This window comes from Dysidea avara, chromosome 3 (assembly GCF_963678975.1).
Source record: "Dysidea avara chromosome 3, odDysAvar1.4, whole genome shotgun sequence".
Lineage (NCBI taxonomy): Eukaryota > Metazoa > Porifera > Demospongiae > Dictyoceratida > Dysideidae > Dysidea > Dysidea avara.
The window spans coordinates 6,631,584-6,655,906 of record NC_089274.1 but is presented as its reverse complement, the minus strand read 5'-3'; the positions used below and the strand labels follow the sequence as shown (position 1 = coordinate 6,655,906).

General features: G+C 37.1%; 1 protein-coding gene and 1 long non-coding RNA gene across 2 annotated transcripts; one reads left to right on the top strand and one right to left on the bottom strand.

Moving 5' to 3' along the window:
- Positions 1-1,412: 1,412 nt before the first annotated feature.
- LOC136249098 (TNF receptor-associated factor 2-like) lies at positions 1,413-8,834 on the bottom strand. The gene is made up of 9 exons (XM_066041026.1): positions 8,648-8,834; positions 8,533-8,584; positions 8,379-8,471; positions 7,779-8,308; positions 7,607-7,658; positions 7,457-7,549; positions 2,571-2,747; positions 2,466-2,513; positions 1,413-2,418 (listed from the first exon to the last, which is right to left on the bottom strand). Exons 1-9 carry the CDS (start codon positions 8,815-8,817, stop codon positions 1,663-1,665), a joined length of 1,971 nt encoding a protein of 656 aa, XP_065897098.1. The 5' UTR covers positions 8,818-8,834; the 3' UTR covers positions 1,413-1,662.
- On the top strand, positions 5,745-6,729 carry LOC136249099 (uncharacterized). The gene is made up of 3 exons (XR_010698046.1): positions 5,745-6,303; positions 6,409-6,491; positions 6,543-6,729. It is a non-coding gene; the product is annotated as an uncharacterized lncRNA (long non-coding RNA).
- Positions 8,835-24,323: the final 15,489 nt, after the last annotated feature.

Here is a 24,323-nt window from a genome sequence, read left to right as displayed (position 1 = left end):
CACTATAGTGTTATATCTGTCACTACTGTGACATATTGAGTTGATTTGGGGATAATGCATTCACCACCTAATAGCCTCACCGGGGGGCTGTCACGTTGGTGTATGTACTTGGTTATATGTGACGCGGTCCTAGTAATAATAATAATAATAATAATAATGATCGTCGGTGGATGCCTTCCCTACAAGTTTAATAGAATAGCATATAGTAGCTAAATGTTTGCATGCATGCAAGCAGCGTTTCTTTACACTATTGCATAGGTAGCTGAAAGCCTTGTGTGCATACACTTTTCATATTTTTCTTTGATAATGTCTCGCATGAAAGTGAGCGTGTTTCTTGTGTGTGTTAAGTTGATGTTATGCCCAACCATCAATTGGCTGGCTATGCCCCTGAACAATCTAAAATGCAAAACATGTCATAGGTAATAATAATAATAATAATAATGCTTTACAGAATAATAATTCTGAGGGTCTACCAGGTAGCTAACAATATTAGAAAATAATCGCAACTACTTGATATTGAATAAAGTCAACTGGATAAATTATCATGATCAGCATTGGTTCAACACCTTTCATCTAGCATCTACTATCATCATCTATTAGCTTTAATTTATCTTCATGAAAATGGTTATGTCCACAGAGAATTTAAAGGTAAGTACTTAACCACTGCAATGCAATATGTTATGAATTTGCAGCCAGCAACATAATGGTCAAGATGAAGTGCTGGTGCTCAGGAGCCCGATATCCTGGTATTCCTAGTGGCAGGATGGAGGTAAAACTTGATCATCTGGCCAGTAGGCTCTTTTATACCAAGTCCTGGTACAGTACCAGCAGAGTCAAAGTCTCCAAGTTTGACTTGAAACTTTGAACTACAATTACAGTACAATTATAGTTCAAGTTTCAAGTCAAACTTGGAGACTTTGACTCTGCTGGTATTGTACCAAGACTTGGTATAAAAGAGCCTATACTGACCAGATGATCAAGTTTTGCCTCCATCCTGCCACTAGGAACACAAGGATATCGGGCTCCTGTGTTTATAGTGTTGTAGTTGGTTGATATGCGTATTAACTATACAGGTATCCATGCACATCACCCTATCAGGACCTTATGAAACACTGTACACATTTGCAGTTGACATGTGGTCATTTGGATGTCTGTTTGAATATTTGCATTGGGAAGATTGCCGCTTTGAGACTCATTTTTCTTTCATACACTAAGCTGCATGCAGAATGCATCTTAATAATTATTATAGTGTCAAAAAACTGCCATGAGCCATACTTATATATAATAACTAGTAGCTATCAACTGAAAATTATCAAAAGCATGCATATTTAGGCATGAATGCACAAAAATCTGTATGTATAGCTAAAGTATAAACAAAATGCATTCATGGAAGGTATTCATAATGCACATAATCAAAACGACAAACCATATTTACATAAAATTCAGTTGCTTTGAAATATGTAAGTTTACAAATGGAAATAAGGTACACACAAATGGAAAAGAGAATAATTATGAGATACACACATTTATTAATACATCTTGGTCACAATGACTCTCTAAAATTAATGTTATAGTACTGCATGTGCATGTATATATGCATATAACTACTTTGTGTAATGCAATGCATAAAAGTGTCATAGCGCTGCATATTCTCAATATTAATTATGACTGCTTAATGACACATTTAAAGAACACCACATCATCAACAACAAATTCAGGATTATCCAGTATTGATAGTGGAGCAAATTTAGGACAACCAAATGCCACATTCATGTCTGATTTTGGTCGATGAAAACTAGTACTGGTTGGGTTGGGTCTGAATGACTGTACAATATTGTTGTTGCCTTTCTGGTTTACTAATGTCATTGTTGCCATATGCTGAAATGGCCATTCCAGTAAAGCATCATATTCTCCCTTCATGATGGTAAGGAAGTAAGATATGTAACGTCCCTTGCCACTACCATCACCATCTAAATACACACATAGACACAGTCTGTACCCAAACCTGCTGGTGTAAAATGGTGCTGAATATAAACTGACAGTCTTTCCTGGTAGAACATCCCTCCTACATCTGGTGATATCTGGTATCTTCCATATGTAGTGACCATCATATGAAGTAGCTTGAAGTGTTTGCACTTCTTCATAAGTACAGAACATACTAGCTTGTGTAGAAAAAGGATCTTCAACACCCTCACTTTGCAATTGCTCTTCACAGCTTCTTAAGTTTGCAGACAAAAGCTCTTGAGGTAAGTTATTAAAGTAAGTACAGACAAGTGACATGTGGTTGTTCATCCTTTCAACTTTGTGCTTTTCTAATTCTCTGCTACATCCCTGGTATAGGCAGCCTAAAAAGCTAAAGGGACATGGTTTTTTTGTTGATCTCAGATTATTCATTGTACAATCAAGTGGACTGATGGCCTATAATGTCACCCATAAAATCATAATAACTTATTCATTAAGTTCACCTCTTCAGTTTGATCAGTGCAAGTAATTGGTACATTGAATTCACAAGCCTATACACAATAATAATGTATATAGATTATTGTGAACACTGCACAGTACCATAATACCTCTTGCTGGTTACAACAGGTTCCTTGTATCACTAATGATATCCTAGATTTTGAATTTTGCAGTGATGCTGGTTCTGGTACATGATCATCAAGGTTTGATCTTGTGATCTCACCTACACCACATCGTTCATTGGAACATGACGCCTCAACTAGTTGACACCCATCTCTGAAATGTTCCTGTATATACGTATATATAAGAGTAAATAATGGAGAAGAAAGTGTCTATAACTCGGTATTAGTCCATCAAAAATGAACCCGTAAATTAAAGTCCACAGTGCTAATCATCCTGTACGACCACATTTTAACAATATTCATTTTAAAGAAGCAGGTGTCAAAGGGTGAAAAGAGCGAAGAGGGCTTCTATCAAAACTCACTCGGCTTCTTTGAAATGAATATTGTTAAAATGTTACAGGCTCATTTTGATTAGTCTTGAGTGACTAATGAATGCTGATTAAAACTTTTAAGTACGAAAATTTTCTTAACATTCAACTTATGCACCTATCAATGTTAAGCCCCACTACCCCCCTCCCGGGGTTACTAGGGAATTAGTGGGGGATTTTGACCTGATTTGATCTGAAACTCGACCGCTCGAAATTTTAGGCGTTTGTTTTAACTTGCAAGCTAAAGGAATTGACCTGTTTCCTAAAGTACCTAACAGCCATACTACATGGAGATTTGACCACTTCATTCCCCCATGGGTGGAGAATTTGATTTTTCAAAAAGTCAAATCCCCACCATTTCCCCCACTATGCCTGGGAAGGGGTAGGTGGGGGATAACATTGATAGGTGCATTAGAACAACAATCAACAGTGAAGAAGACCTTTAGACCACTACTAAGCTAGTTTTTCAGGTGTATACTTTATTATATTTTTAATCAACTAAATACTAGAGTGGACAGTTTTAAATTTTCCTTCTTCCCTTCAGTAGAGATTTCCAACTAAATTAAATAATTAACATTCCATGAATTCATTGGTATGACAAATATTGTGCTATCTTTCAGGGTCATTTTAGTGCAAACCCCACCCCAATTGGTGGTTCCTATCAAAAGATATAAGCAAAAGAAGTTGACAGTGTGATGATTTTTGTGTACAGTATTATCAGTGCTTTTTACATAATCGCATGGCACCATGAAAACACAATATTCAAAGTGTCATAAATCTTGATAGGAAAATAATGACATGAAATTTTCACCACATAACTATTTTATGGAGAACAGCATATGAGCTAGGTAAAACCTCTCAAGAGTGACCACTTCTTTGTAGACAGACCACTCAGATTATTACATGAATAAAGCAAGTGATTCACAAATAAAACTGTGTGTACTATGTAATACTAAGTATACACAGGTACCTAATGCATTTTCAGGGATAATTAACTAGAAAAATCAGTAATATTATATAACATGGTAAGTAATGGCATCACAAGTCACAATTACCATTCGAAAACATGACAATCAGATAACAAAATGTAAGACCAATATTATTATTAAAATAGATTTGTTTGGACACTGTTCAGCTTTATTTGTCACATTGTAAGCACTAAGGATAATAATTATTATATAACACAATGATATCACTATACTACAAAGAGAAATTACAAATAGTTTCTGACCAAAATTACAATCACTGAAGCTGCTATAAAATGGATCAAAACAGCAGTAAATACACCAGAATATAAAATCAGGTAAGTGTGGAGCCATCTAAGGTTGGTATCACATGCCAGTCTCCACTTTTGAAAAGATTATGCTCAACCTTGAACCTTATATTGCAATTCCGTGCAAGACAACAAACTGTTCACCTTCAAACTATACTTGCATCGATGCAGAGGGATGCCTTGAAGCCCAGGGTGATTGTAATGCTAATTCTGAACAGTGTTAGATGGCGATTTACCTTTAAAAGGGCCATATTTTCGTCAGAATCCAACGTCAATCGTCCTCCAATCAAAAAACGGAAAAATCGAAATCAGCATATAGCTACGGTTTGCCCAGGAACACTTTCTTCGTCCTCATCTGCCACAGATTCACGCGGAAACACTCGGAAACTTTGGCAACCACTGGTGCCGTATTCTTCCAATTAGAATTACGTACACAATTATTTGTATGGGATTCCCATGCATGTGGGGATTTTTATTTCTTTTGACATATTTCAATAAATATACCGCTTGGATTTTAATCCAGTAAAGTGCATTACGAAGTACGAAGCACTGACTACCGTTAACTGAAATGGCAGCTTGTGAAACATTTATTGAAGGTGTGTAATTTAAGTAGCAAAAATATGTGTGAAAAATTGGTTGGTTGGAAATCGCTACCTTCAGTGATTAAACTATGGAATAATCCAGGATACCCCAGACATTGTTAACGCTCCCACATACACTGAGTTTTGTAACGATTATGACACTTTTATAATTACACCTGTGCATTATAATCATACATGATTCCTGCACAGTATACAATAATATAAGAATAAAAAATTAATACGCACTTCCTGAGCCAAGAAGTTGGACTAATGTCACCAGATGACCCTTCGCGTGATCAAGCGGGTGGGAGGCTGGGGACGAGACTACATTTTGATGGACTAATACAGGTTAGCTATACCCAGTAGAAACCATCTCAGTTGCAAGAACCTGCAAGATCCTGCAAGTTCTTGCAAGAAATTATGATTGCAAGAATTTCTTGTCAAATTCTTGCAAGAGTAGTTAAAATCTTGCAAGAAAATATGACTGCAGGAATAGCTATCTAGTGCAAGAATCACTCTATTCTTGCAAGAACATAAAAATCTTGCAAGGATTATACAGATTCTTGCAAAACTTCTTACTTGACTGTAATTATATACACTTGAAAGAATTATATACTTTGGGGAAAATGATTTACGTACTATAGTATGATCACTATCTGCCGCATTGAGGAAAGTTCTGGATTAGTAGCTACCCCTGGAGCCAACTGAGTCACTAGTAGTTCATGGAGAGTACAAAGATATCCAAGTAACAGCATGTTACAGCAATACATTTTACAGGTAGCTTCAGTACAGGTAGTTGTCATCATTCATGTTTTTTTTCTTTCTTTCAGTGTTTATAGCTATACAAGACTGATAACACCATGCCAATTAAGAGCCTGACAGAAGTCACAGAGTCACCAGAAGGATAAGCTGTCGCAGAAAAATCCCGAAATACATTTTAAATTATTAAATACAATATTCTATAATAAGCGCGTTATTTAGAGTAAAGAATATTACCATAGAAACGGCTTCTTTAGCAACAGTGTCGAGTGGAGTAGTGAAGAAAGCATTATTTTATTAATGAAATTCTTGATCTAAAAAGTGACATTTAAGTTTTTACTCGTATTTTGAATGATTGCTGGCCGGTTTCTTCAGGTGGGAGTTATTTCCGAACTGTGACATCGTGACTTACATCATAAAGCGGCTCTAGCGGAAGTCACCGTTACTTGTAGTATGGCACCTTATTTTGACATGGCAAAGGAAGTTTAAAGACTGAGAGGAAAAGTGCAGTATTAGTGCGAGCTAGTTGTGACGGCTACGGCGAGTAGTGGCCGGTCCGCTTTCAGCCCGCTATGGTGCAAGCTACATGATGGTACCCTACAACACTACAGCCGTAGTTTTCTAGCGTGAAGGCGAAGAAACTGGGAATTTATCGACGTGTGAGAACATGCGTCTCCGAAGTTCCGTCACTATGCAGAGCCGTCTAGGCAGTAAAATGATGTCTTGCTATAAATTATCTGGTAAGCTAATTTAATTGTATCATTGGCATATTCCGGTGTGACTAGTATCTATATTATACTGTAGGTTACCAAGTCACTATAGAACAATAATATTTTTTCGTACAGAAGGATAGCTACAATACAATACACATCATAGTAGGCGGTTACATCTTGCCACTTCCAAGTTGGCTCTTGCTCTGCTTTATCCTGTTAGGAGATAATGTTTAGTTGACATAAGTGAGCATTTAAATGTTTATTAGTATGGATGCCTCAACGTCACTGAGAATATCCATAAAGTTGAGAACATTAACACTGTACATAAGTTTGTAAACAAGATAATGCAAGCAATCATCCAATCAGTTGACCTCAACAATGAAATGATGAACTCCAAGTAGTGACTGATACTGTTTTATATATGATTGCAACTGCGTATTACAGGTTATCTAATACAGCATGCAGTGGGAAATTCAAAACCGAAATAGCATTGACGATAACTGTATGTGACATATTTTCAATGGATAAAGATAGGTAACAAACTATATAGTGGTGGAACATTCCTTAAATATATTGTTTTCTACGATAGCTGGGAATCAAGTTCTGTACAACAATCAAGAGTTAAATACAACAGCTTGGAGCAAGAGTCGATCATGTCCATTTACAAGATTATGTTCAGCTACTAATAAATATTTTCATATTCATTGATTATCGAATTATAAGTGGCCAGCTATAGGATCGATGCATGCATGTGTAAAGCTAATGATGGTCTTGCAAGACATGCAAGAAACCGAAGTGCATTAAACTTTCTTGCAAGAATAGTTTTGTAAAATCTTGCAAGAAAAGGTATGCCAGAAAATTTATGCCAGAAAATTTCACAAGATCATGCAGGATTCTTGCAAGAAAAAGTCCTTTTTTATTGCAAGAATCAGAATCCTGCAGGATTTACAGAAATCTTGCAAGACTTTTGCAAGAATCTTGCAAGACTTACATGCACAGATCCTGCAGGATCTTGCAAGATGGTTTCTACTGGGATAGATACTTTCTTCTTTATTATTTACTCTTGGTAGCTACATATATATACATAGACTCAGTAGCTACGTACACTTTGATATGACATAATAGTATTATTATGATACATATAGACTATATAATTATTAGTCTATAGCTAAATAGCTACCTGATAGCATCGAAATTCTCCAGTCCAGTAGCAATGAGGACAATTGACTACGCTGCATTCGATTTCTTTGGCTATTGCTTTGTCAGGAAAGTACTGTATATGCAGAGCTATATGTGTTGCACTATACATCAAACTAGCTTAATTCCTCACCACTGTGAATTCGATGTTTCTCTGACATTTGTCGCAGAACAGAGTTTGAGAGCTGTAAAACAAGATCAGCAGCAGTTAGCTAATTAGCTCAGTATTAATTTTATTGAAATAGTAGCTATATATACAACTACAAGATCAACTATATCACTTGTTTCAATAAGCTGGTTATTACCTTTGTTGCTTTAGTTTCATAGCACATGGAGTACATATTCGATGACCGCATGTATGGTTGATCTCATTGATGCTTGCTTGTAGGGTGGCTAGAAGATCCTCAACTCCTGTCAATCTGAAAGCAATATCTTTTTGCTTGCTTTGAACTTCATTGATTTGCAAGGCATTTTCTTTGTGCTGAGTACCGTCCATTTTGTCATTTATTTTGTCAAATTCAGAATACATTAATTCTTCTAAAGTTTTCAAATTATTAAGACTACTAATACTGGTGATGCCATTTAGCCTCTGAGGTGAATGAGGGGATTGAGACTTTTGGGACGATAAATGTTTACAAATTAGGAGAATATGATCCTTCTGGGATTCGTCCATGTGCTTTGCTAATTCTTTATCATTTCTGGCCTTAAACTGACAGCCCAGAAAGTTGAAAGTACATTGATCATCAAGCTGCAATTTTGCAATCTCCTTGCTACATCCTCCGCCATAAGGACTTGACTGTACCTTGATTAGTTGACATCCCTCCTTCAAGTGTTTCTAAAATATCATGCAGTATAGTCAAACATATAATATGTACCCATGGCATGGAAACACCCGGATGACTCACCTGGTAATATCGATACTCTCCAGTCCAACTACAGTGAGGACAGCTAACTACGCAGAAATCAATTTCCTTGGCTATTGCCTTGTCATGGAAGTACTGTATACGAAAGAAATTTTGATACATAGCGATATACGGCAGCGTCGACGAGTGCTCTTACCCCAGTAAATTCGACGTTTGCTTGACACTTTTCACAGTAGAAAGTTGGTGAACTACAACGACATACACAGGATCATGTCAATTGGCTAACTATTTGTTACCTATATAAACTATACCTTTGCTGCTTCAGTTTCATAGCACAGGGAGTACATATTCGATGACTGCATTGAAGTTGTAGGGGTCCATTTAGTAAAAAGCCGCAACGGACACATTGTAGCCGCTCATCCACTGTATTCAACTGGACGAGCGGAGCTTGTGTTACCGCATGTCTTGTAGCCGTGGTCATTAGAGAGATTCAGAAGTTTCGCAATAATATTTTGATGAAAGCAATCTGACCGGACACATCTATTTATAGCTACCCAATTCGCGAACTTTAGGATGCGTAAACAATGACGTCACAAAAATGGCACGCCTCATCAGATTCTTGAGATTGCAGAATTGATAAGGTTTCTCTGCAATGACTGGCTTTTTTACCACTGATTCTTTTGCAGCAGCTTCTAAATCATATTCTTGAGTGAGGTCATGACTTGTACTTTGTAGCAGGATATGGCGATCATGAATCTATTATCATGCTTAACTTACACGCCTAGCTATCAATGTAATGTCGTTTTCTGAAGAAGTGCTACTCGTGTTGTATTATACTATCCAGGGGTTTGTTGCCCAAGCATTAGCCATGTCTCAAGAGAAGTTTATTAGCTTGTGTCAGTGCTTCCGCTGACCTACGACTTCAGGAACTTGGCCTCCAATTGCGGCTTGGCAATGTTACAATGCAAATAGAAGATTATGACTATTCCATCTTGTCGAGTGCTAAAAAACGGTTATCAGCACTTCCATCAGCTCGATCCCTATATGTCAAAGCTAAACATCTGTTGAGGGATTATACTACAACTCAGTGTAATGGTCATTTACAGACACTGACTGTTCGGTCCAAGTTTGAAGGTTGAGCTGATTTAGAAAGATTCCTGTAAAACTTGGAATCGGCTATTGGAAGGTTTCCACCCTGGTCAACTATCCTTCCACCCTGGTCCATTTCATTTCATTGGTTCCCTGGTCAACTATCCTTCCTCCTACGTGTAGCATCTGATACTCTGCCTACTGCTGTTAATTTACAGCGGTGGTCAATTTAATGTGAAGCAAAGTGCTCACTTTGTGACTCAAATCATCCCACAACACTGCATGAGCTCATATTTTAAGCTGCTGTCCTAGTGCTTTAAACTTACATACAGGCATAATCAAGTTCTTTCCATTCTGGCATCAACACTTACTGGGGTCTGCAGATACTCCATTCGTCAAAGTGTATGCTGATTTACCAAATTTTTATGCAGATGATGTCCCCCAAAACAACAATCCCAATTGATCTTCTAATCACTTCTTACCCTCCAGACATTGTGATATACAATTCCCAGAGCCCAACTATCACCTTACTGGAATTAACTTGCCCTCTGGACTCTGCTCAACATATTCAGGCTGCTCAAAATAGGAAACAAAATAAAGTTGAACATCTTCAGTTGCTAGCTGAATTTGACTGCCGTAACTGTCCTAATTACTATAAAACATTTGAGATATCAGTACTGGGCCACTACCAGCTATCTACAATCAAGAATCTGCTTAATTTATTAAATTTTGTTCACCCTGAAGTGAGTACATCAAAGTCTACCATCAAGAAATGTTTAGATGATGCTGCCTCTGCCAGTATAATGGCTTCTAGAAGAATTTTCTAGCAAGGGAATGTAAAGAGTGGCACACTAATTAGGTTAAGTACTTATGTATATATTGTAGCTTATAATTTATTTCTGTATTTTGTTCTTCCTAGCCATGTCCACATTGGTTCCATTTGTGGTCGCATGTTGCCCGAGGATTTACATGCTCACACTTATGTTTGTTGTACATAATTATTTTCATCAATCATGATGGTTTCTTCTTCCCGACTACCACAGGTACGGGCTGAGGAATGGACACGTTAACTTTCCCCGAGGTGGTCATTGTCTAAGAAGTACACCAATGCAGCATTTCATGAATGCTGACTTACTATCTGTGCCGGTCACTCGAAGTAACTTGCAACTGGACTGAATGGCAGTACACTGTGACAGATCACCGGCGTACACACGGCGATGGGAATGTGGCTTGATCTGGTTTGTAGTTGATTATTATTGTGATGTCTGGAATATATTCTGTTGGTAGATAGGCCACAGGTAGCTATATAGCTGTTTAGACAGATTTAATTCATGTATGGGGAATTTAATAGGCTACTCCAAATAAATTCCCATCTAGCTATAGTACTTTCATGGCAAGGCAATAGCCAAGGAAATTGATTTCAGCGTAGTCAGCTGTCCACAGTGTAGTTGGACTGGAGAGTATCGATATTACCAAGAGTATTTACTCTTGATATTACCAAGTAAATTATATCATAAGTTGAATCGTGCATACAGGGTACATGTTTGACTATATTTGCAGAAACACTTGAAGGAGGGATGTCAACTAGTCAAGGTATCAAGTCCCTATGAAGGATGTAATAAGGAGGTTCCAAAATCGCAAATTGATGATGAGTGTAATTTCAACTTTCTGGGCTGTCAATTTAAGGCTGCTAGAAATGATAAAGAATTAGCAAAGCACATGGACGAATCCCAGAAGGATCATATTCTCCTAATTTGTAAATATTTATCCTCCAAACAGTATCAATCCTCTCATTCACCTCAGAGGCCAAATGGCATCACCAGTATTTGTAGTTTGAATACTTTAGAAGAATTAATCGATGCATTCTGAATTAGACAAAATACATGAAAAAATAGACAGTACTAAGCACAAAGAAAATGCCTTGCAAATCAGTGAAGTTCAAAGCAAGCAGAAAGATATTGCTTTCAGACTGACGGGAGTTGAGGACCTTCTAGCCACCCTGCATGCAAGCTAGTATTAATGAGATCAACCATACTTATGAGGAAGTGTCTCTCACCTTACAAACACTTCAAGCTACTTCATATGATGGTCACTACATATGGAAGATACCAGATATCACCAGACGTAGGAGGGATGCTCTACTAGGAAAGACTGTCAGTTTATATTCAGCACCATTTTACACCAGCAGGTTTGGGTACAGACTGTGTCTACGTGTTTATTTAGATGGTGATGGTAGTGGCAAGGGGCATTACATATCTTACTTCCTTACCATCATGAAGGGAGAATATGATGCTTTACTAGAATGGCCATTTCAGCATATGGTGACAATGACATTAGTGAACCAGAAAGGCAACAACAATATTGTACAGTCATTCAGACCCAACCCAACCAGTACTAGTTTTCATCGACCAAAATCAGACATGAATGTGGCATCTGGTTGCATGTCCTAAATTTGCCCCACTATCAATACTGGATAATCCTGAATTTGTTGTTGTTGATGTGGCGTTCTTCAAATGTGATATCGATGTAAGGAAATTGGCACTGCTTTAGCTCATGCAGTATTATCTATCATTTTTTCCAGAATTTTATTCTTTATACATGTTTATATGAATGCAATAGGCAAATTACAGGACTATCAACAAATCACTTGCATCAACGATTACAAATTTTTGTATTCTATAGTCAGTCAACATCATCATGTATTATGAATGTACTTAACATAATTTGTTTTGGGATAGAGGGATAATTTTCCACTTTATTTATATGTGCAGTGACACATTCAAAATGCATTCAAGGTTATTATGGCTATTGGTAAATGTGATAGGTAATAGTGCATGCCAGCGGCGGAGGAAGTAGTTGATATGAGGGGGGGCTGGGCTGACCCAGACTTATTTCTATAGTTTGGTAAGGTGAGACCAAAAAAAAAAAAAAAAAAAAGGTCACAACCAACTCACAAGAGCTTTCCACCTCACCAGCTACCATTTCTAACTGATAAACTACATAAAAATCCTTACATAGCTCGCTACACACTGACTACTTTATTAGAGTGACTGCTCTATTAGACTTAGAGTATCTCGATCTTTATCACTGTTTTCAGCTCCACTCCAAGAAAGATAGTTTCGGTGTGATATCATTTTGAGGGGGGGCTTTAGCCCCCTAGCCCCCCCCTTTCCGCCGCTATGGTGCATGCATATATAGTCAGCCACCATTTTTTTTCAAGAAGGTCATAGCTAGTAGCTAATTATGCTCAATTCTATTATCCCGCAATTCCACGAACTGAACATGCAAGGCTATGTACTTTATACACAGTTTCATAATTCTTTATATTGTAGGATGTACACAAAGAGTTCATGAACATACTACTCAACTTACAGTACAACTGTAGCAAACAATAGCAGATGGCATGCATGGTTTTTGATATACATAGCTGGGAATGTTAATTAGCACACTGCATGATGTTCGTTAAATTCACCTATAGACCTTTTGTTGTAGTATGAAATTGAACTGGATGGATAATACTAAGTTGGTGATTTTAAAATGCTTTTTAAAAATTGCTATGTGTACGAACAAACCTACGCATCTATATCATGCATGATGGATGGTTCCCTATAATGGTTTATCAACATCTATCATAACACCTGTCAGTACAACTGCCATAACTACCTCTCAACTACTGTTACTATCAGGAAGTGCATGGACTCAGGAAGTGGTTATAGATGACTTCATTCAAATGATAGGCCAATAGTGGTGTACACATAACATGGCTTTATTTGCATTCCAGCATCATTGATACCATACATATCACTATATAGATTTTGGTATATTGTACAGTAGCACTGATATGGTTGCTGTCATTTTAGTACTACCTTGATGTGGTTAGTGCAGGTGGCCACACAAATTCTGCATATGGCTTTTGCTAAAAATAGCCTGAGTGTATTGCATTTTACATCATACAACAAGTGTATATTTTTAGACACTTTTCACTATGTATCGTTGATTTGCAAAGTCATGACTTTTCAGTAAGGACTTACAATGACATAGCAGACAGACATAAACAACCACACAGCACATTAATGTTTTATATTTATACCATAAGTGAACAATAGAAACTATACACAAAATTTAGAGTAGCTACTTGCTACAGTACAAACTTCATTTGTAATTGCGTTGATTTGTAAAATAGTGTGCACATACACACTGTATTATCAAGAGTTAATAATAGTATAATGTGCATGAAAACTTGGACACCTATAAGTATACAACACAATCCACATCTTTTCTCGATGTAGATACTTTTTAGTACAATATTAAGTCAACTCTAGTCCCAAGGTGTCCTTATTAGTCATGCATATACTTTAAGTACGTACAGTGTACAGTAGCAAAATAGGATTTCATATGGCAAACTTTTACTCAGCTATAGCTGGTCACATGTGCATGGTTCCTTATAATTAGGTACTTGCCCAGTTTCAATGTCAAGATCATGATTTCAACTCCCTGCTGTACAGACTTTCAGCCTTTTTGTGAGTGCTATAGTTTAATAGTCGTATAGCGGAGTAGCTATGTGGAACTGGTTTATGCAGTCACTTGAAAATGACCACAATTATTAACTGCATAATCTGTGTGCAACAAAGATTTGCCATTGTTGCTGCATCAATCATACTTATGAAGAAGTGTCTCTCACCTTACAAACACTTCAAGCTACTTCATATGATGGTCACTACATATGGAAGATACCAGATATCACCAGACGTAGGAGGGATGCTCTACTAGGAAAGACTGTCAGTTTATATTCAGCACCATTTTACACCAGCAGGTTTGGGTACAGACTGTGTCTACGTGTGTATTTAGATGGTGATGGTAGTGGCAAGGGACGTTACATATCTTACTTCCTTACCATCATGAAGGGAGAATATGATGCTTTACTAGAATGGCCTTTTAAGCACATGGTGACAATGACATTAGTGAACCAGAAAGGCAACAACAATATTGTACAGTCATTCCAGCCCAACCCAACCAGTACTAGTTTTCATCGACCAAAATCAGACATGAATGTGGCATCTGGTTGTCCTAAATTTGCTCCACTATCAATACTGGATAATCCTGAATTTGTTGTTGATGATGTGGCATTCTTCAAGTGTGACATTAAACTATGACAGCTGCACTCTTATATTTATTATTTTGAAATGCATATACGTATATTATATAGCTAAATAAAATTCATCAATGAAGAATCATTGCAGTATTATATTATCTAATCCAAAACAGCCAAGCTGTAAAAAAAAGTGTGCGGCCCTCAGAAAGGCTATGGTGAAAAAAGATGTGAAATCCAAGGTGGCGGCCAAGAAATGGCTGTGATGGTAGGTTAATGGTAAAAATTTTAATAACGACAATTCAGGTGAATTTTTGTGCCGCTTCACAAAATTTACCTGAATTGTCATTATTAAAATTTTTACCATTAACCTACCATCACAGCCATTTCTTGGCCGCCACCTTGGATTTCACATCTTTTTTCACCATAGCCTTTCTGAGGGCCGCACACTTTTTTTTACAGCTTGGCTGTTTTGGATTAGATTTCATTTCTTTTTGTATTTGTATACCAGCTTTGGGACTTTTTTAACCTAGGTTTTTTTCTTTACTACAGGAAGAAGAAAAGATGAAGTAGATGTACTTTAAATATTTTATCAGAAAATGTACAAATTATATATACTGTATAATACATATTTGACCGCATTTGCGAAAAGGGGTCTTCCACACACATCCAATTTGCCAACTTTGACAATTGATAACTTCGGATTGGAAAGAGCTATTGCCTTGATATTTGGGCAGTGGTGAGCACCACTATAGCTGAATACATGGTGAAATTTTCAGGTTAATATGTTACTTGAACACTGAGTTATGGTCTCCAACGTTTACAGAATTGGATGTGTGTGGAAGACCCCTTTTCGCAAATCCGGTCACATATATTGATTACAGAAATCTCCATGGTGGTTTCTTTGTAACTGGACACTCTACAAGGTGACTTCTTCTAATTACTCTCTCTACAGGGTGAATTGTTTGTAGCTGAACGATCTACAAGGTAACTTCTTCTAGCTGATCTCTCTACAGGGTGACGTGTTTGTAGCTGAATTTTGTATATATAGGTGATTTGTTTGCAGCTGAGCTCTTTACAGAATGGTTTCTTTGTAGCTGAACTCTCTAAAAGGTAACTTCTTCTAACTGATCTTTCTACAGGGCAATTTGTTTCTGGCAGAATTTTCTACAGGGTGATTTCTTTGCAGCTGAACTCTCTACATGGTGGTTTCTTTGTAGCTGAACTCTCTACAAGGTAATTTCTTCTAGCTGATCTCTCTACAGGGAGATTTGTTCGTAGTTGAATTCTGTACAGGTGATTTGTTTGCAGCTCAGCTCTTTACAAAATGGTTTCTTTGTAGCTGAACTTTCTCCAAGGTAACTTCTTCTAACTGATCTTTCTACAGGGTGATTTGTTTGTAACTGAACTATCTACAAGGTAATTTCTTCTTGCTGATCTCTCTACAGGGTGATTTGTTTGTAGCTGAATTCTGTACAAGTGATTTGTTTGCAGCTGAGCTCTTTACAGAATGGTTTCTTTGTAGCTGAACTCTCTACAGGGTGATTTGTTTGTAGCTGAAATCCCTACAAGGTAACTTCTTCTAGCTGATCTCTCTACAGGGTGATTTGTTTGTAGCTGAACTCTCTACAGGTGGTTTCTTTGTAGCTGAACTCTCTACAATGTGACTTCTTCTAGCTGAACTCTCTACAAGGTGACTTGTTTCTAGCTGATCTCTCTACAGGGTGACTTGTTTGTAGCTGAACTCTCTACAGGTGATTTGTTTGTAGCTGAACTCTCTACATGGTGGTTTCGTTGTAGCTGAACTCTCTACAAGGTAACTTATTCTAGCTGATCTTTTTACACTGCATATTTGTTTGTAGCTGAGTTCTCTACAGGGTGATTTGTTTGCAGCTGAACTCTCTACATGGAAGTTTCATTGTAGCTGAACTCTCTACAATGTGACTTCTTCTAGCTGAACTCTCTACAGGGTGACTTGTTTCTAGCTGAACTCTCTACAGGTGATTTGTTTGCAGCTGAACTCTCTACAGGTGATTTGTTTGCAGCTGAACTCTCTACAAGGTAACTTCTTCTAGCCGATCTTTCTACAAGGTGATTGAGTTTTTTGCAGCTGAACTCTTTACATGGTGGTTGCTTTGTAGCTGAACTCTCTAAAAGGTGACTTCTTCTAGCTGAACTCTCTACAGGATGATTTGTTTGCAGCTGAACTCTCTACGTGGTAGTTTCTTTGTAGCTGAACTCTCTACAATGTGACTTCTTCTAGCTGAACTCTCTACAGGGTGACTTGTTTTTAGCTGATCTCTCTACAGGGTGACTTGTTTGTAGCTGAATTCTCTACAGGTGATTTGTTTGCAGCTGAACTCTCTACATGGTGGTTTCTTTGTAGCTGAACTCTCTACAAGGTAACTTCTTCTAGCTGATCTTTCTACAGGGTGATTTGTTTGTAGCTGAATTCTCTACAGGGTGATTTATTTACAGCTTAACTCTCTACAAGGTGACTTCTTCTAGCTGAACTCTCTACAGAGTGATTGATTTTTTTTGCAGCTGAACTCTCTACATGGTGGTTTCTTTGTAACTGAACTCTCTACAGGGTGATTTGTTTGTAGCTGAACTCTCTACAGGGTGATCTGTTCAAAGCTGAACTCCCTATAAGGTAACTTCTTCTAGCTGATCTCTCTACAGGGTGATTTGTTTGCAGCTGAACTCCACATGGTAGTTTCTTTGTAGCTCTACAATGTGACTTCTTCTAGCTGAACTCTCTATAAGGTGACTTGTTTCTAGCTGATCTCTCTACAGGGTGACTTGTTTGTAGCTGAACTCTCTACAGGTGATTTGTTTGCAGCTGAACTCTCTACATGGTTTATTTCTTTGTAACTGAACTCCCTGCAAGGTGACTTCTTCTAGCTGATCTCTCTACAGGGAGATTTGTTTGTAGCTTAACGCTCTACAGGTGATTTGTTTGCAGCTGAACTCTCTACATGATGGTTTCTTTGTAGCTGAACTCTCTACAAGGTAATTTCTTCTAGCTGATCTCTCTACAGGCCGATTTGTTTGTAGCTGAACTCTCTACATGATGGTTTCTTTGTAGCTGAACTCTCTACAAGGTGATTTCTTCTATAGCTGATCTTTCTACAGGGTGATTTGTTTGTAGTTGAACTCTCTACATGATAGATTCTTTGTAGCTGAACTCTCTACAAGGTGATTTCTTCTATAGCTGATCTTTCTACAGGGTGATTTGTTTGTACCTGAACTATCTACATGATGATTTCTTTGTAGCTGAACTCTCTACAAGGTAACTTCTTCTAGCTGATCTCTCTACAGGACAATTTGTTTGTACCTGAACTCTCACATGATTGTTTCTTTGAAGCTGAACTCTCTACAAGGTGATTTCTTCTAGCTGATCTTTCTACAGGGTGATTTGTTTGTAGCAGAACTCTCTACAAGGAAACTTCTTCTAGCTGATCTCTCTACAGGGAGATTTATTTGTAGCTGAACTCTCTATACATGATTTGTTTGCAGCTGAATTCTCTACATGATGGTTTCTTTGTAGCTGAACTCTTTACAAGGTAACTTCTTCTAGCTGATCTCTTTACAGAGTGAATTGTTTGTAGCTGAACGATCTACAAGGTAACTTCTTCTTACTTATCTCTCTACAGGGTGATTTGTTTGTAGCTGAACTTTCTACAAGGAAACCTCTTTTAACTGAGCTCTGTACAGGGTGAATTGTTTGTAGCTGAACTATCTACAAGGTAACTTCTTCTAGCTGATCTCTCTACAGGATGATTTGTTTGTAGCTGAACTATCTACAAGGTAACTTCTTCTAGCTGATCTCTCTACAGGGTGATTTGTTTGTAGCTGAATTCTGTATAGGTGATTTGTTTGCAGCTGAGCTCTTTACAGAATGGTTTCTTTGTAGCTGAACTCTCTACAAGGTAACTTCTTCTAGCTGATGTATCTACAGGGTCACTAGTTTGTAGCTGAATTCTCTACATGGTGGTTTCTTTGTAACTGAACTATCTACAAGGTGACATCTTCTAGCTGATCTTTCAACAGGGTGATTTGTTTGTAACTGAACTCTCTACAAGAAAACTTCTTCTAACTGATGTCTGAACAGGGTGAATTGTTTGTAGCTGAACTCTCTACAGGGTGATTTGTTTGTAGCTGATCTCTATACAGGTTACTTATTTCTAACTGATCTCTTGAATTCTGTTCAGGGTGACTGCTCTATTAGGATGACTGCTCTATTAGAGTATCTCGATCTCGCACTTGCTACACGAAGTTGGATTTCGTGTTATAACTCCGTGGCTTTAAGTCTGATTTTTCTACACCATTGAAGAGCCTTTCTAAGATGATAACTCCATCTGTACAGCGATTTTCAAAGCATTACCCCAAGTGGTTTATCTGGTAGGCGTGGCAAGCATAATAATAATAATAATAATAATAAAATTAAAAAATTAAAAATTAGCTAATCTCAATTGCGTAATTGTTACACACTGTTGATTTTTTCGCTGTATCTTCCTGGTTTTTAGCTCGATTTCTTTCAAACCACAAAAGGTTTGAGGTTCAATAGTTAACCTATTCACCCACCGATTTTCAGCTTCTTCCCATACGCGGTTTACCCTGTAGGCGTGACAACATATTGGTGTTATTTTTCGTGCATAATCGCTCATAACTCTTTGCCTGTTTATGGTATTCCAGCCAAAGTTGGTACCGAGATGCGCCTTTATACCCCCCTTCTGTGTGCCAAATTTCAAGGCAATCGGATAACGCGTTCGCGTTTTATAGCAGTTTTTGTAAGTGTGCGAAAAGAGGAAGAAAAATAAGAAGAAAAAAAACGAAGAAACTAAGCCAATTTTTGAAGTCGCATATCTCAGGAATGCCTGAAGCGATTTCGCTCAAATTTGGAATGTGGAGTGGTGAAGGTGGAGGGAATCTACACAGCAAAATTTGTCTTGTTTCATCAAGGCAGCACAGAGCTACGGAGGTGCGAAAATTGCGTTTTCTTTCTTCCTGTCAATATACTCACGGGGTTGCGCGCCGGCTTCTTGGGCCGCACGACACACTACCGTGTGTCTTGATATCATGTATATATGTAAACTGTACTAAATGAATGAAGAGAGATTTAATTACTTATAGCTATGTATTTATACTACATTTTTATTTTTGTATGTACACTTAAGAAATTATTATTATGATTATCATTGGAAAGCCACCACAGACATCTGCATGACTCTCCTACTGATGAATCCCAAACTTTTAGTTTGACTATGGGTGAATGCATGGCATTGTAAGGACAAGCCTACTTTATTATAGCAATCTCTTCTAGCCTTATGGTATTGTTTGCTTGCAAGGATACAGCTAGGTATATGTGATGTCTTATTCAGTACTGACAGTTTATAGACATTCTACAATGTAGTATTCTCAACTGCAAATAGTTTGCAACCATAACATGAAGCCATGCAATAGCTCATTTAATTTGAGAGTTTGGCGCAAAAATTACTGAGTGACAATATATTTTGAGCATATCAAATTATATCAACACACAGGATGGCATGTATGCATGATAAATCAGTCAGCATCTCAGGTTGACAGGCCAGAGTTACATGTACCAGCGTATATAATATCAAGAGTTTATAATGGCCCTACACCATTATAAACTCTTGATAATATGTATAATTGCTAGATATCACTAGTGGATTCATGTGGTTGTATTAAATAGATGGCATAGTGGTTGAGATGTATATATATATATTAAAGATCACACTTAGGTGGGTTATTGTAGGGTTGTAATATTTGGTCTACGATGATAATATAGTTTTATCCCTTATAAGGAGCACAGTACATTCAAGGCAATCAAGCAAGCACAAAGAATAAGTAAGTATAATATGATTCATCACAGCTATCCTCACATATGATGGGGTTCGCTAAAGCCCACCCCAATAATAATAATATAGACATGCACAGCTACCAGTGTAGCTAATTATAATCTGTGATCACACTATAAGCACAGTTTTACATGTGTTACGTAGGTCAAAAAGTGTCTTGAGCAAAAGTAAACTAAAAATAGAAAGATGAAGCATATATAACACTGAAAACCATGCAATAGTTAGCTGGTTACTATAACTACAACTACTAACAGAAAAACTGCAGCTCTAACTAGTTCTTCACTGCATTCCAACTGTCATCATTGATGTTGTCTGGGAATAGTAGCAGAGGATTATTTTGAATTGTATTTTGATAAGGTAACTGATTGCTGCCAAGCCAACCTAGAAATTATTTCAAGGTATCTATGGTGTCCCACAAAGCACAGTCTTGGTTATACTTAACACTACCATCATAGTTTTACAGGCAGTGTAATCTCACATTCCTTAGCAATTGAGAAAAGTTATAGCTAAGTGTTATATCGTCCATGTCGGATGGCAGAAGCCATCAATCAAGTGTCTATCATACAAACTTGAAAACTGTATTCTAAAGTCAGTTGGTGAAATAACATAGTTAACTCCTGGACGAACCATACTCTATGTATTACCAATGTCTATAAGCAGCGTGAGCCTCCCAAACTGTGATATGTATGTCCCTAAACTAGAATTTGCTCCTACAGTCAGTATATGGAGCCAGAAAGATATCCAATTGGTTGAAATGGTTCAGCACAGTGCTGCATGATTTGTCACTAGTACATATAACCCCAGTGTCACCACAGTTGTATCAACTCAGATGGGACAATCTACAAGAACAATGATCTAAGACTTGTGTCATTCTTGTTTATAGAATTGTAAAAGAATAAATCATGTATAACATCCGATCATCACGAGATAACCTTTAGTGCCCCACAATAATAAAAGAAAAAAAATACAGGTTGGCAGACGAGACTATGAGACCACAAGTAACACGGTCACATGCATGCAGTTTACGTTGTCATGTCATGCTATAATTGTAGCTATGCACAAAATGTGTGGAAAGCTTGCATACTAATTGAAAATTACATAATACAATTATAGAGCTACAATTCTGAGGGTCTACCAGTGTCCTCCACTAGTTATGACCACCACATAGTACTACCACTACCACGTGTTAAATGTAGTCAACATCCACATGAGCGCTGGACTAGGGGTGATTCTAGGAGGATTGTATGCGAATTTATTTACTGACTATCATTTCACTATTTATGCAAGTCTTGCAGCTAGACTATTAGCTATTTGTTGGAACTACTAAATGAAGACAACTACAGTGCCATATTGCCAGCTGCAGTGTATGCATCCACACTGTAACAATTTGCATGCTTTCATATACATATATGTGGTATGTGGAACCAGTTTATGTGGACACTTAAAAAATGAACACAACTGCATATTAAATACACAACTCAGGTTTCACTGTATAACGGTATACATAGTGTGCTGCTGTACTGATTTCGTACATGTGAAGCCCATTTTTGACTAACTAGATGGCTGTGATGTCATTGGTTGTCTGCCTCGGCTGTTGTATAAAGCAAAATTGTGTGTGTGTGTGTGTGTGTGTGTGTGTGTGTGTATGTAAAGTTCTATTTATAAAATAATCTAATAAAGCAATCACTTTACACTTTGATTGACAGCTTATAGTTGTGCAAGCTTGTATGCCATAAATGCTTTTAATCATAGAATGTTTTTGTAGGATACTGTAAAAGCTAACTTTTATAAAAGTTTAGCTGTTTAATGAGCTACAATGACACTGTAGCTAAAACTGCCAATGCTAATAACAGTAATAATAATAGCTATTGCAATAATAATTGTATCTTCCATATATAACAGCTAAATAATAGCAGCTAATACTTGTCAAAGCAAGTAGTTTTTTGAGTACTAATAAGGGAATTGGGTTAGCTAATATGTTGCATAATTTTCAACTTTGGGGTGGCAGGATATTTGGCACAATAGTGAGGTAATATTGTAGATTAGAGGTCAAGAAGAAGAGGTTATATTTAAACTTATTTTCCTTTGAGCTTTAAAGAAAATCTTTTGGATATTCTATTAGAGCAGTTACTGTTATATTAGACATTTTTGATTTTCATATTTTTAATCCTTACTCCAAAATAGTTTACTGGCTCTCTCATTGATTATTACAAGAGCTTAGCCTTTCCTCTTGCTCTTATGCAGTTATGCTCAGCTGTAGCTTCCTACCATTATTATAGTAAAAATTGAGAGAGTGGTGCTAAAGCCACCCTCCTCCCAAAAAAGCCTCTTATAGTTTTGTCTAAAATGCCAATGCATGTTATCCTACAGATGCTTTTTCATCATTAAAGAAGATGCTTAAATATATCAGTTACCTCCTGGAGATCACATATGTCTCAATTACTCTTTCAGCTATCTGAGCACACCTATGCTGGTTTTTCTCACACAAAAAATACAAATAATATAGCTCCATGCTACCTCCTATACCTACACCTGCATGGAGTAAAATTTTAATTTACAGTGAGGCTGTGAAACTTTTATTTAAATATTGACTAACATTGACATTCTATTTAATCACAACCTGAGGGTAGCCGTGGTGATGACTGCTAAAAGCACTGGTATTTGTATACTGCAAATGATGTAGTCTACAAAATAGTGCAATTGTCATTGAACTGTCTGGTATGAGTTTGCTGTAGTGTATGGTGGATAAAAGATCTGGTTGAAGTCTTGGAAATTGTTATTACGTCATGGGCAATTTATACCATGTATACATACATATATTAGATTTCAGAACATAACTTGTGCTACAAGTATATACATAGCTGTAAAAAAAACTGGCTATATATCAACCGAAGTCACCATTTTGATAGTAAATAGCACACACATATATATATCATATTTCTCGATGTTCAGTTTCAAGCCAGCTTGCAATCACAAACTAAACTATATAGGTTATGGAATTATTGTCACAACTATATTGTGACATATCTATGATACCACAGCTGGTAATTATAGCACATATGCAATTTCTATTATGTAAAACCACCAGCAGTTTTTGTTCCCAGTTTATTCAGTTTATATCATGCACATTAGAGCACATTGCAGACAAGTTTGCATGCAATTGGCAATTGCTATATCATAATGTAAAGTGGGTTGAAACCAACAAATTTTGTCACAATGTATCAAGATACTCTAATAGAGCAGTCAAATTTATCCTGATATTGTATTTTGACTATTTTCACTGTGTAAATTATAGTGACTAAATTACAGTGTAAGTAGCCATGTTACTTACAGTTTTGAGACGTAAAATGTGACTGTTCTATTAGAGTAGTTGGCTGTTAAATTAGAGCATCTAAATTTTTGTAACATGACCAGGCCCCCTTGATTCCACCTCCAATGAATTAACTAGCCATATACATTCACTTCCAAACAGGTTTTTAAACAAACATTCTGTATGCAGTGTCCACTTTTGTGCTATAGTTAATTGCATTGGATGTTGGAAACCATGCACTGGATAAGTGTTCCCACCCATCACTAAAGATCTAGCTAAATTTGGTAATATATGCCACTAGCAATAAAGTGAAAGATCAGTGTGGTGGAATTTGCTTTTGACTATATACATACACAGTAACATTTTAGAAATCGTTTTAATCTGTCAGGTCTGCAACAAATACATATTCTGTTGGGCCTCCACTCCCATCAAATTTGCACAAGTTCACCAGTCAATTGTAGCTATTAAAATGATACAAATTAACGTGTCCCCTCCTTGGCATCATTTTGTCCGTGTGAAATATCAGGAGAGAAGGGAGGGCATATAGCTTACAAGCTTTGCACTTTCTCTTGTGTAATTTAATAGACAACTCCAGAAATTGTGATATTTCCAAT